Source organism: Gallus gallus, chromosome 8, assembly GCF_016699485.2.
Source record: "Gallus gallus isolate bGalGal1 chromosome 8, bGalGal1.mat.broiler.GRCg7b, whole genome shotgun sequence".
Taxonomy (NCBI): domain Eukaryota; kingdom Metazoa; phylum Chordata; class Aves; order Galliformes; family Phasianidae; genus Gallus; species Gallus gallus.
The window spans coordinates 15,790,241-15,805,244 of record NC_052539.1 but is presented as its reverse complement, the minus strand read 5'-3'; the positions used below and the strand labels follow the sequence as shown (position 1 = coordinate 15,805,244).

The following is a 15,004-nucleotide window of genomic DNA, read 5'->3' as shown; positions in this document are numbered from 1 at the left end:
TTGGCAGACTGGTGTTTACTCTCAGCTGTAGAAACATACGTTAAGTAGAGGACACCTTCAATTTACCATTGTCCAAAAATATCATAGAATGTAGAAGCAGTTAATTTCCATTCCAAACAGCAACAAAATCAGACCTCACAAAACTTGCATCATATCTGTATGTCAAGCTAACACTCACTTTATCAAATATATGTTCCTGCCCTTTTTTCAATCCTGAGAGAGCTGTTATCAGTACCCAACAATGAGGCTTATCAGGTTAAGCATCCTTCACTTCAAAATAGAATTACGGCATGGAATTTGCAGTATCTCAATGTAATAATTGGAAAGAATGGAAAATAAAAAAAATAAAGTTAGTATTTTTCAACTGAGTAAAGCTACGGAGTGAATTACAGATATATTTACATTGGCAGTAGAAATCATAATAACTATTAGAAATTTTACCTGTCTCCCTTTAGGGCCTCTTTTTCCATGGAAGCCTGGAATGCCCTGAGAAAGAAATTACCCATCATAACTAGTTTTTTTTTTTTTTTTTTCCTCTTTTCTTTATCAGCTTAAATCGAAGTATTTAAGGCTGCCTTTGAAAAAGACAGCCTGAGAGAAAAAGCACGATTAAAAAAAAATTAAACCAACCAAAACCTAATTTTATTGTGAACATCATGAAGCAACTGACAAATTGCTTCAATAAAAAATAATCACGGATCTCAGTGGTCCTAAGAACAATTCAAATAATAATTTGCTGTGACCTATTCATGTAATTTCCTAAACATCAGTTTTGCTTTTAGACAAACTCAAGTAGTTTGACCTTGTGCATTTTTCACTGTTTTAACTTATATAACCACCTAAACATTAATATTTCCTTGATGTTCCATCAAACCTACCCTTTCTCCTTCAGATCCTCTTTGTCCTGCCACACCTGGAGGTCCAATGAAACCCTAAATAAATAAGAACAATTCATGATTACAAGATTGCTTTCCATCAGAACTGCTTGTCTCTCAGTGTTGGCCAACTGTGGATTAAAGATCCATGGATTAAATCCAGGCTTGCTTGAAATCACCAGTGAAACTCAGCTGACATCAACATGACCAGCATTTACTCTCCAGCTAACAGCAAAAATAACTCCCTATTATATAGGTACTGAATATATTAACAAAGAAGTATGGACAAAGTGTTCCAGTAAGTTAGGCTTGTAGATACTTTATTATAATATATAAAACATGAAAAAGTTTATGAAATTAAACTTCTCTCTGAAATGCAACAGAGATGTTGTTTATCTTCAATAACTTTGTCTGACTACTGCAATATGCAAGCATGCTAGAAAGTTTATCTTGTCAAAAGCAGAATGTTTTCCTTAAAGGGCAGTCACATTGTATTTTTCTCCCAGTTTTCTCTCAGGATGTCAGAAGTAGATGCTTTTGTACAATTGTGTGGAGATAGAAACACGCTGTTGGAATGGTGATTTTCAAAAAAAAAAAAGTACAAGAGAAAAATGCATTAAAAAATTCAAACCAAGATCAAAAGAGTTATTAGTTACAAAAGTTTTCATCCTTCTCTGTAGCTCTCTGAGTATAATGTAATTTTTTAATTTTTTTCTTTTGTGCCACCTCCACGGCACAGTTGAGTATCTCAGCAGGGTGTGCCATTTTTGTTGCAAGCTGTCTGCAGAATTCACATAAAAAACTTAGTCTTAAGACCTGTCAGGTGTTCTTCCCTCAAATTACTTATAATGCTAAACACTGGTCATTTTTGCCTTGTGTCAATGGACAAGTAGTAACTTTTCAGGAAGAGACTGTGATCACTTAATGCCTCATTGGCTGAGAGGAGAGTGAGACAAAATGCACTTAGAATTTGAGCAAAAATAAAGTGAAGAAACATAAAGAGATACAATCCCTGAGGGTGCAATATCTGTTGGCACTTGATCCTGACAGACTCATTTTTCCCATCACTGTAATGAAAACTGACATCAAAATAACACATGCCAAAAAAAAAAAAAACAAAAACCAAAACAAAACCAGAACCAAAAAGCCAACAAACCAGACTCATATTTAAGAAGCTATTGCAGGTAAAAGCTTTTAGTAATTTCATTTAAGAAACTGGATAAGAACAAATCTACAACACAATAAGCTTTAATAGATGCTTGAGAACACAGCAAACTACTCAGCAACCTGTACAACGCAAGGTCTTATATGATGTTTATGTGACAAGAGTGTTTCCCTTCACCTCTGTATCTGTTGCAGATTGCAATTGCCAGATAAATCTACCTTAATAGCTTCCATTATGGAAGTAATACTTCAGGCAGAAAATGTCCACTCCTGATTTCCAGCCCTCACGTCCCCACATTCATTATTGCTTTGCTTTCTTGCCCGTATGCATTCCGAATGAGAGGAAGAGCAGTAACAGGAAATTACTCACCATAGCAAAAAATGTAACATTATTATTTTAAAATAAACTCTGTTTTCTCACTTGTGAATTCTGTAAAGACACAGGGATTCATTGGGCATATAACTATGAGGAGTGAGTACAACTCCTCAACCACCTTATTACATACATTGTGTGTGAAAACAGACACACATGCCAAAACGCTTGATATGCTTACTTACCCTTGCACCTTTAGGGCCTGGGTTACCTTCTGGTCCAGCTAAGCCCTATTAAAAAAAAAAAAAAAAAGACGTGAGTTGTACTTCATTTAAGTAAACAGATATGCTTTGTTTGCAAAAAAAAAAAAAAAAAAGTATTTGTCAACTATAATACAGTCTTCAAAATGATCACAACTGATGATATTATCAACAGGTGTACTGGGACCAGGTTCAGAAAGGTCTCTCATTGATTCATAGCTGGATCTTAGTGCTTGAAGCTTCCTTTACATTACAATTATTTCTTCTTGGAGTAAACTTTTTCCAGACCTAGTAATCTGGCTTTATGGTGACAAAATCTCACAAAGCTTTTCATAAGCTTTTATATTTGGACACAATTCTATCTATTTTCAAGCTAATGTCATAGCGTATGTAGTCCAGATGCTCTAAGCTTTTTATGTGATTCAATACAAGCCTATTATAATACATTATTATGTAAAATATTTTAATTTCACTCTTTAAGATGACATAAATACACGAAGTTAATAACTGAATTTAGCTCACATACCTTTATATAGGGAAAACAGTGAATATTTCTACTTCGTCTTATTTGTATTACTGGACTGAGGTATCTGTTACCTTATATTAAAAAGTAAGTCAGTATTTATGTAAGTGCTTGTACTTATAAAAAGCTCTTTTATCGTTTTGCTGGTTCTCCTCAATTAATATGTTTTTTTTTTCTCAACTTGGAAAATATTCTGTTTCCCTAAAAGTTTCAGCAGTGAAGTAAATACACTAGGGCAAATCAGGAGGAACTATACAGCAATAGGCAGTTTCCTACTCCTTCTGAACTTAAAATATGAAGTTAAAACACATAGAACCACAAGGGGTTCTGTGAACAACAGCATTAAGGCATTCGGTACTTTGTCAATGTGATTTGTGTGCACTGGAAAGGTATAGAATTATGACTCTAGCATAGGATTTAAACCAATACATTATATTCTTAGTGGTTTCAGAAGAGTTAGATCTGGTACTTTTGAAAAGAACAAATAAAAAGAACCAAACTACCAAGACATTAGCGTAGTTACTGCACCTGCCTGCCAGGGTAACCAACTGCCCCAACGTTGCCAGCCATTCCTGGAACTCCCTAAATAGAGAAAGGAAAGAAAAAAAAGAAAAAAAAACAAACAACAGAAGAGAAAACAAGCTTAATGTCGGGTTTAGAGTTATATGTATCATGTATCATGTATGTATCATGTACATGTAAGGAACTTCATCAACATCAGTTACACATCCCTAAAAAAGCATTACAAGAGTAGTGTAAGACTTTGTGGGAAAAAAAAATGGTATACCACTTACTTTCATAATAAATATATATATGCAACTTAAGCAAGTAGTTGAGGAGGGCTGTAGGAGACTGGTCCTTACAGAAAAGTAACTGCACTGGTTGTAGATATATTTTTACAAATGTGTGTTAAAAGTTTCATTAAGGAAGAATCCTTGTGCCCTTATGAACTCAAATTTATTTTGCTCTTCCAGAATCAGATCAATGTAGCTGTGGATTAGACATGAATGTATTGAGCTTCTTTCCGCCTTCATCTTCCCAGTCGAAACCAAAAGTCAATTTTATTGTTGTTTTACTACTCAACATCTGCACACCTTACTGTTTTCTGAAAAAGATGCTTTCCTGAAATGATACCGCATGCTATGCCCCCATCACAAAGACACGAGAAGCTCCAACTACGTCTGTTCACTTAACTTCCTTTTATGAAAGCCAAGTCCATAAACTGGACAACATCTTAGCCTCAACTTCCCACCTACTGTCATATGTCAGTGTTATTATAGCAATGGATCAGGACACCCTCTCTGAGCTCTTCACAGCTAATTTATGGGAAACAGCAGCAATAGGAACCAGAACTCAAAAATGCAGAGACTTTCCCTGGAGGAAAGGCGAGGCTGGGTAAGGCCCTCGGTATCCTGATCTAGCTGTGGTGTCCCTGTTCATTGCAGGGGAGTTGGACTAGAGGGCTTTCATAGGTCACTTCCAGCTCCAAGGATTCTATGATTCTATGAAAAACAGGTTACTGTATTTTTTGTTTCAATGTTCTGCCACCTGTTTTCAACTGGAAGCAATTCATCTTCCGATAGATGTTCTGCTATGGAACTAGGATCTATGGTCTCCTTTTTGGCTCAGATGGAACTTAAAAATGTGTGTATGAAAAAGCTTAAAATGCAATTTTTGCATTTACAGCCTCCTTTTAAAATTCTGCTTTTGCAACCAGCTATTCATGGAATTCGACAATTCACAAATTCAGAGAAGTATCTGTCTTTGCTCTAAAAGCTTCTGAAAACTATAGGCATGGTTATGTGCTACAGATGACTACTGGTCTAACTTATCATCCTCTCCAGCCAAGTCTGAAAATGGCAACACTAAGAACTACTTGCAAATTTAAACACTTCCCCCTAAAGTGCTCTCTTAAAGGAGAAGTCAGAGTATTTTCATTAAAAAACATTAATAAAGGAAAACATTTACAGCAGTAGTATGAGAACATTGAGGTATCGCACAGTTGCACATTGCCAATTTTCACATTCTTGAATTGAACTGTCTTCAAAGGAACTCATGCTTGATTGCGCAAATAGTGAGCAGAATTATTTTTCAATCCAAGTTACACCTTTTTCCCTCCATGGAAATTGATAAATACTTTTCCCCACCAACTCCTTTAAAGTTTGAGACATGATTCTCCTGAAGTTAACAATGAATTTTTCTTCCACTGGCTCTCACTGCAGCCACCTCCTACAGCCATCACAGTAAAATGTCTGTGGGTCTATAATAAAAATCACCGCTCACGGAGAAAAGATTTGTGGAAAGAATGTATTAAAGTCATGCATGATGTTTATGTATTTTTTATCTCCTTTCCGGTGTCTATCATCTGTTACTGTTGTCATTTCCCTTTGATTGTTGCCCAAAAGGGAACTCATGGTTCCACTTGCTCTGTTGCTAGGTGCATTGCTCTTGCTAGCACAACATACTCAGCAATTAGTTGTTGCAAAAAGGTTGCTTCTTGAACTGACATGGAGGTGAGAAAAGGCACTGAATAAGCCCTTCATTTGCAACATACTAGAAGATTAAAAATGCATTGAATTAGCAGATTGATTGAGAGGATCTAGATCGTAGCTCTAACAAAAATTTCACAACAATTTCTGCCAAGCCAGCATGGTAGCTGAAGATAAATAAGTCGATCTTTCCTATTTCATCTGGGCCATTCTTCACCACACTAATAATTACACAATCTGAATACTTAAGCAGTTGGTAATTTACACTGATTGCTAGTACCGAGCATTTATATTGGATTATGCATTCTTCCATCATCAATTGCTCATCCAAAGAGTACAGTCTACTGTGTTTTCATTACTTACCTGCTCACCCCGTGGCCCTTGCAGTCCCATAAAACCTTTATGACCCTGCAGGTAGAGAAACAGATATGTGATAAATATAGCTTAAAAAAAGCCAAACCAACCTTTTCCTTCCACTCCAGTTTCCCATTATCAAGAAAAAAAAAAAAAAAAAAAAAAAAAAAAAAGCATTATCCAAACTTGTTTGTATAGTCCCAGATGGTTCCAGGACATTCTCAGGGAAGGATGACCTTGCAGGACACAATATTTCTTTTTAAAAAACTCACTCAGAATAAATTCTAGCCCTTACAGAATTACTACCAGTGAAGACAATAACCTGCTCTTCATCCCAGAAATCTTTCTTGTGGTGCTGGAGTCATGAAGCTGTCAAACTTTAATCACTCCAACTATAATTTAGCTCTTAAAGATAAAAAAAGAATTAAAAATACACCTAGAACGTGCTATCCACCTCAGTGCACTTGAAATAGAAACCTTCTTGGTCTTTACGCTCACCTAAGCGGACCCAAGCAAGCTGACCTGTAACCGTGCATGATCATACATAGGCCAAGTATCTGTTCTCCACATATCTTGCAGAGGTACAGGAAATAAACAAGTCCCCAAACACTAAACTGCAGCTTCAAAAAAAAAAAAAAAAAGAAAGAAAGACCAGAATATTCCTTATTCTCTATAGAAATCTATCACAAAACTGGTTTTAAGATGTTGAATGAATAGTAGGAGTGTTCTTAGCCAATAATGCTTTAAAGTGATGTGATGGACCCACTAAGGAATTCTGTGACTGATGTCAGGGAACCAGGTATCCTCACATTTTGAATAAGCTTCTGTTGAACCAAAATTGTGCTGCTGTATGGAATTAGTCATTATATACAAGATAAAAGGACAGAATGACTTTGCCCATTGATAATTTTAGGCAATGGAAGAAAATGACATGTTAGGCACTTTTACTGTTTTAGGATTGTTTAAAGAATTTTGTTCCAAAAGAGATGTACTCATTAAGAAACCCAAAGGCATCCTTTTCTCTAAACTCAAAGCAGGTGTGTCCTTTCATTTTGCTAATGACATGTGGGATATTGTTGCTTTGCAAAATTATAAGGTACTGTGGTTTCAATCCTGTCCTGTAACTTGAGTCAAATAATTTTGACGTTATCTCACATCTGAGAAAACAACTCTGCACTGCTGTTGAAAAAAAATGTAAAAAAAATCTGTAATCGATATCCTGAATAAACCAGTTAATCTGATTGTGGATAAACAAGTTGCTACAAAATATTCCGATTTATTACAGTAATCTAAGAATAGGTATTCTTATCAAACTGATAAAGCAGAACTAAAGATACCAGTATAAGTAGGTAACACGGACTTAGATTTCTAATTGTGCCTCAGAAAGCCATAAATTGTTACAGCCCCATTATGTATTTCATGAACTTTGCCAATTTCAGAATTTCATCCTCTTCTTCTGATCAAGCGACCAACTAAAATAGGTGCCACTAGAAGAAATATCACAATAACTAATTATTTCAGTACAAGGGAAGTGCTGCTATACATGCAGTCACTCACAGAGAAATCTGTCACAATCTTGTTTTAAAGTGGGTGGGGGTTTAGCAGAAAAGACAGCTGCATGGACAATCTCAAAAGAAGGAAGACAAGGAACTATGAGATGAAGGAGGACTAAACTGTGTGCGTCTACACAAAAGCATCTTCTGCTTAAGGAAAACTGCAGTGAACTCCTATTTTAGACTACATATTCTTATTCAGAGTTAGCACAGTATTAATTCCCTTAAAGTCATTTAAGTGTTTGAAAATGAAGCTTAAGACCCAGAGTAAGTGATGTCTGCACACAGGAGAGACATCCTTATGCTGATGAATCTCCACCTCAGTTGCTTGGCTGTCAGAGGCATCTACCAACCTGTCTGCAGAGGTAAAGCAGGCCCTTCTTACAGGGAGAAGAGAATGGGGGGATTTCCATCCTCGTTAAGTCTCTGGACTACTATAAGGAAAGTTTTTCAAGGACTGATTTTAAGATGACACTGTCAGAGATGGCTCGAGATAAGATTTGTGCTCTGGAAACAACATTCTCTGCAAACTAACTCTTAAGTTTCCAGCCACCATTTCTCTGCTTCAAAGATGCCCAAAAATCAAGCCCTTAAACAGCTCATGAGCACGCAATTTTCTGTACTTATTCTAGAACAAATTCAGAACCCTATCCAGAGCAACAAAAACCTTACCCTGAACAGGGCAAAGCTTGGTTTTGCAGCTTGTGTTACAGGAAAGAGTAATATGTCGTGTTTACATGCAGACACAAGGATATGTACTCTGACACATTCTGTATAATAAAAAAGGTTTATCACAATTATCTGTTCATAAAGTCCTGACTGTTAACATACTTTTGTTTTACTATCTCACAACAAAAACAAACAAAAAAACGACAGTCTCAGCTCTATAGAAAGAAATACATCATTTTATAGTTATAATCCAAAGCAGCAGTTTACTCACACTTCTGTACCGCACTGAGGGCTCCAAAATTTTTTATTTTTGTAAAATGAATCTTTTAAAGAAATGTTTCTAACATGATCTATTGATCTCACTTATTCAGAAAAGAACCAGAAGCATACAGCTTCTCAAAAGTTATTCAGGTCAAAGAAGAGAAAATAATATACACATTCGCCTCAAATTTCCACAGTGTATTTTTGTATAAGCTCTGAACAACATTGGACAAAGTCCAGAAGCTGGAAAATTTGGAGTAGAAAACTTGTTAAACTGAACATAATCCACAGGCACAGCCAAGGCAGTCCTGTCCAGTGGAGGGCAGCAGGCATTGCAGTTCACCCAGAGCAGCTCCATGTCCACCAGCACCACAGTTAGTATGGAATGGATACCGGGTTTGCAAAAGAAAAAGCAAACCCTGGACTTCAGTGTTTCTGGAAGATGCTAACAAAAATCAGTATGAAAAAAAGTAGTTTTCATGAAAATAACATAGACTTGTATTACATTATTAAAAGAAAATCTGGAAAAACAGTAGACTCATTTGCAATCAATTACTTTAAAGAAACTGCTCAAGTCAACACGAGCCATCTGTGAAAAATTAAACAATTTTTGACAGCATTAATTCTTATATAAGATTTCCTTATATTCGTTCTCTAAGTGGAAGAGAAAGCTGATCAGAAATAAGTTATTTACTCAACACTATGGCAATTACCCAGTAACACTGGGCATCAGAACAAAAATGGAAGTACTTGTTTTTATCGTGCAGTTTATTCTTGTATCTAGATGACTTCACAGCTATTTCTACTTACATTCCTTTGAAAACAATTTCCAAGATCACAATAAACTAACAGAAAAGGACCAGTCTGACAGCATGTTTACCCACTTATATATAGTGAAAAGTGATGCAAATAATTATGAATTTGTCATTAAAAAAATTAAGCATGAAATGATTTTTATTGTTTACAGGTTCAGTGCTGTTCAAAACCCAGTGCTCTTGCAATGCAGGTCAGACAGAAGTTAACTGAAACGTGGTTCTAATTAGTGCCTGATGTGTACAACATGCAAACAGAGCGTAAAGTTTCCAGTGATCCAGTGATCCCAGTTCTTCACTGAGTCTCTACCCTCAGATAAGGGGTGAATTCTTGTGGCAGGAAGAGAGCATGATGGCCATGAGATTTTCATTTCCTTGCCACTAAATATCAGCCTCATGATCCAGAACCAGAGACAGCTGCTTCCCATATAGAGAGCTTTAAAACAAAAACTACTTTGTTTTCTAATCATAAACCTGATAAAATGAGAGAGCATAAAAGTTGGGGAGCCTCAAGGCCGCCCAAGTTCAAGTGAATAACAAAAGCTATCAATGTCCAGACTTATTGGTTAGCTCTCACAAGAGTGGATGCAAATTCTTGTTGCAGCTACACATTTGCCCAGTTCACAGAACTGAGACAACGTGTTTGGCCAAGTCAATTTCCACACTCCTCCTGACTACTCCAGTGATAGCTTCCTTTTCTGGTCACACATTCATTGTTTCTGTCAATTCCAGAAATGAAATAGTAGATGATATATACATATTTTTTACTCTCTTATGCTAAGATCAAGACAACATCAAATGAAGATGTCTTATAACACTGAACACGAGTTTTGTTGCAATACCATTTCTTCTTTAATTCATTAACAAGCAAGTGTTTAAGTATTACTTCTCTTTTATATGCCAAGGTAAGACTATGAACACCAGAGCCCATCTTTCTAGCAATTTATTCCATCCTTTTGATGGACACTTTACAACTGCCTTTAATGTTACATACTACTAAATTCTACTGTTTTATCTGTTTTCGATTCTTTTTATTACACTTGCAAAACAGAAGCATCTTATTAAAAGACAGTATATAACAGCACTTATTCCCCAGCCTTCTTGCTGATTTTTGCCACTTTATCCATAATACAGCCTAACCAGAGCAGCCTACTAGACTTGTCAGATATCCTCCTCTTCCACATATACTGCATTTACTCCTTCACTCTGTGTTTATTTATTTTTTTTTTAAGATTGTATCATTTTCTCTAGTGACATCCTTCCATTTCCTTTTCCAAAACTCCTTGTTTGCCTTCTGCTTTCCTGTATACATAGGACTGCCGTAATTTTTAGGCATTTATTAATGCAATATATAGTATCTGGCCTTTTTCATACCAAAAAAACAGTAGCACCCAAAATTGGAACTTATTTCACTTGGCTTCTATTTAGCAATTCTGGCACATGTTTGGAAAAGAAGTAAATAAGGCAGAAGTACTACCAGCAAAAGAACACGTGATCCCACAGAACTTTTTGTATACTGCGAAGTACACAAGGTAGGAGGAAAAATAAAAGACTGAAAATTGAATACAATCAATATTAAAATGGCTGTATCTTGCAGGCACACCCTACACAACCAGCAGGGGCATGCCATGCCTGCCATAATCTGTTTGCTTAGTTTTTGAGAGAAAGTTTTGCACTGATGGACTTCTGACCCCATGCATTTGAAGTACCAGCAGTAAGCAGTGAGCAAAGCTCATACACTTTCTATTCTTTCTTCCTTCTGGTGGCTGTAGTTTTGAAGCAGAGAAGGCTATGTGAAATAGGAAACAGGAACTTACCTTCTGGCCTTTGATCCCTGGTGGTCCTGAAAAGCCTATTGGGCCTGGATCACCCTGTATAACAATGGTCAGAATCAGTGTTGCATTGGATCACAGCATAGAGCCATCAGCATGTAGCAAGTCATATCTTCCCTTGAACATTTAGTATAAAAAAGATGATGATGATTATTTTTAAATCAGGAACAGGATATTTTTCTTAAATGAAAAACCTGAGAAGGCTATATTTCTTCAAGTGCTACCAACTGGTAATAGGGCTGAGGAAATTTGTCTTGGGTGAAAGATTAATTTAAGAACTCAGAATAGTGAGAACTATAAAAATGCCCAATCTGATATTTGTGGACTACAGATGCATGCTATATATATTGAGGTATAGCTCAGAGTTATACGTGGGTGAGATTTAGATTGTTCAATACTATATCTACGGCAGTTTGGGCTCCTGCCAATGAATATACCTTGAGTTTCAAAGAGACAGACATAGCTCATGACACTGGTTAAGCTGCCAGAAGTACAAGCTGGCTAGCTTAAAATAATGTTGCAATTTCTGCGAAAGCAGCATTAAGTTTTTTTTATCAGCGCATCAATTGAAATATTTCTGCAGTCTGCTCAGTAGTTCTTTAACACTGAAAATACACGTTTAAGAATATTAGGGTTTGATAAAAACAAAGAAATCTTATTTTACATATGCATCTGCAGTTAGGAAACAACAGTTCTTAGCTAATGATTGACTCATTATGGATAGACCAAGTCCTGGACTTCTATCTCTTTTGTACTTAGCATAAACTTTTCATAACTGAACTACCAGCAAATACTCCTAAAAAAAATTGCATAAATACAAGTCATTCTAAGAATGAGAACACATTAGAATGCCATTAAATGTTTAGCATTATCACTTTCATTTAAAAGTTTCATACGTAAGCAGTAGTAGATTTATTATTTAAAAATAGTCACAAGCTAAAAGCCCACAAATTCTATGAAGAATCATATTAAAATCTATATTTTTTTTATATATAACTATTTTGTGGAGAGAGCACAACTGCTAACTTGACTACAGAAGCCTAGAAGGAGCTAGATGGAAAAGTCTCAAACGTGAGGACAAATCTTAGCATTGAGAGTCTGACTAACTACAATAAAAACTCATTAGCTCCAATATTATACACAATAATGAGTGCACTTATCAGATTACTGTCTGTCTGTACTAATGCACAGTTCTAAAGAAAACAGGAGTTGGTACTTTGTCATTCCCCCCCCCAACAAAATAAAATATATAACTTACATTTCAGATTTGAGTAGTATTTCCTATTTACCTGTGGTTCATTACATCACCTGTGTCTCCTCTGATCAGTCTCACAGAAGTTTCAAAACACATCAGAAGTACAATGCACACAAAGCATTGTCTTGTTATAACTTGTGTGACCGTTAAACAAGACTTCAACATTTTTCAATAATTAAGTGTTACCTTTTCTCCACGTTTTGCCTTTCCTGGGGAGAATCCTGGGTCCCCTTTAGGGCCCTATTGCAGAGAAATTAAGCTTATTAATATCAACAGGGAAGAGTTTTTAAATTATATATATGTGGAAACAAATGTTTTCACCGTTGTAGCAAGAGAAAGGAAAATACATATACATTATCTATATTACCAAAAATGTTATCAGACAAAAACTTGCAATGAATCATGGCAAATTACAGCAATTTGCACTGAAAGGAGATCTGTTTTCTAAATCCCATGTCACAACAACATTTGATTACAAGCTTTCATTTGCAAATTGTCTAGGGATACAGATAGGTCAGTATGCATGTATTCAAAATCATAACTGAATATAAACCCTGTTTTCTATTTTACCAATAAAATTTCCACATATCAAACTAACACAAAATGGATATCAGCAGAGAATGCCGTTACTCCAGTTTCCAATGCAGCTATATTTTCAATTCCTTTGCATAGTAGGCCTATTTACAACTGTTCGCTTGCTCCAAAAGCTTGGCTTTCCATATCACAGACTGGAACATCCCAACAAAGCTACATAATGATATCATTTTCTATTATAGCAAATGCTAAGTTTTTATCTCTGTTCCAAATTTCTAGCTCTCCCAAGAAGCACACTTTCAGCAACCACTTTTATTCTCATAGGCATCCCTAGGAGCCTATCCATGAGATTAATACAGTCCTACACCAATTCTTGGAAAAGGTTCTTCTGAAATACTCCTGCTAAGCAGAAACTGTAGTGTTAAATTGGCATGTCAGGCCACACAGAACACAGTTCTTCAGCATGGTAAGAGATATCTGAGTGTTTTTCAGCAATTGGTTTACATTTTGGGAGGCAAATTATTACATTCCTTGAACAAATATCCAGTTCATCTTCTGCTTCCATTTTCCAATGCAGACACATTGAACTAAGAGTGGAAATAAAATCGTGATCAGCTCTTGGCTGGTTAAAATAAAGATTAAAAGAAATAAACAGAAAACCAGGCCATTGTTATGCATCAATTGTGGATGAAGACTTGACCACAGGTTCAGGATAAAATAAAGCACCTCATTATTTAATATATGTAACATTACAGTGTAGTTACAACAGTGCCAAAATCTACAAGACAGATTTTCTTGAACTAATCCTTTTTCCAGCTTTATGAATACTTTTAAATTACTTTAACACCTCTAACAATTGTTTACCAGGAATTAAATGCTAAGGGTCCTCAGCTATTGGTGGGAACTGTTTGCACATGTTCAGGGTACCAGAATCTGGTACACTGCTTAAGAAAATCAATAGAAACACTGAGATCGATATTAGCTAACATTGTTCCATGCTTTTAACAAGTGCATAAAGTTTGCTTCAACGCAAAAGGGATTTCAAAGCTGCATTAAGTCGGTGACAGCTATGTTTTAAGATCCAAAGTGTGTTTAATTTCAGCTTATGTAGTCTGTGTAGGTCAGCTGGATGCTCACAGTCAATCCATGGTGAGCACCTAGATAGCTTCTACTTGAATAAAAAATTAAGAAGAGTGCTACCCACCTACTGAAATGTGTGTACCTCTATATATATACATAAGTATTTATATATGTGTGTATATATACATATAGATACAGATATACATATGTAGACATACACATGCATATACACATACATTTCTATTTTTAAATTCATGGATATGGCTACAGAATCATCAAGGATTATGACCCAATGGAATGGGAACATCCATTATAAAACAAATCTTAGGAGTAACTGGTTATAATTGTTTTCCTAACAATGTACATTATTACACAGCCAGCACAGATAATGTAACAATTAATTGTGGACCTCTGAGTTTAACTGTTCCTATAAAAGCAGATACTAACTAAAGAACACATACCAGATAGAGTTACTCAGTTTTACAGTGTTTAACACTGAAAGCTTTATTAAATGTCTTTTTATGTCCTCAAGCAGTTTTTAACACCTGCCATGGCAGGTCAGATTCCTGCCACAAGGAATTGCGCTAAAACAAATCAAGGTTGCTGCTGTTTTTTCCTAACTTATCTATCAAATTGCTCAAACTAAATATGAGTCGAAGGCATTCTGCAATTGCACAAATCTGTCAAGTCTATTTAAAGGAGCATTACGTTACACAGATTTGAAGGGTTTTTATCTGAGCTTCCAGGTCTAGTATTTTTGCTGCAGTTTTAAGTATCACATCAAGTGTGAATGTCTGAACTATCAGAGTATTTAAATATGAAAGACTGGGCACTAACAAAAAGAGGAATTTAAACAGAATGACTCAGTTTCCTTTTTCTGTTGTTGTTTTTAATCAAGGCAAAAGATCGCAGCAGTTAAATGCTTATTCGTCCTTAAATTCCAGTTTATCTAAGAGTCTAGGCTGATTTACACAAACTCCTTTGGGAGGAACAGACTACTTGTTTCCAAGTCACCATCCTGCACAGTTTC

General features: G+C 35.8%; 1 protein-coding gene across 4 annotated transcripts in view; it reads right to left on the bottom strand.

The window, feature by feature from the left end:
- COL24A1 (collagen type XXIV alpha 1 chain) overlaps window positions 1-15,004 on the bottom strand; it is a 116,589-nt gene that overhangs the window by 80,961 nt on the left and 20,624 nt on the right. For all 4 annotated transcript variants that reach the window (XR_005861877.2, XM_015290844.4, XM_040704847.2 and 1 more), the window contains exons 6-12: window positions 12,547-12,600; window positions 11,091-11,144; window positions 5,988-6,032; window positions 3,664-3,717; window positions 2,598-2,642; window positions 879-932; window positions 442-486 (exon numbers count right to left, since the gene is read on the bottom strand). Coding sequence is in view for 3 of the 4 variants with exons in the window: in XM_015290844.4 (XP_015146330.2) it covers window positions 442-486; window positions 879-932; window positions 2,598-2,642; window positions 3,664-3,717; window positions 5,988-6,032; window positions 11,091-11,144; window positions 12,547-12,600 (351 nt within the window). In the remaining variant the exon portion in view is untranslated. The remainder of the gene's footprint in view (window positions 1-441; window positions 487-878; window positions 933-2,597; window positions 2,643-3,663; window positions 3,718-5,987; window positions 6,033-11,090; window positions 11,145-12,546; window positions 12,601-15,004) is intronic.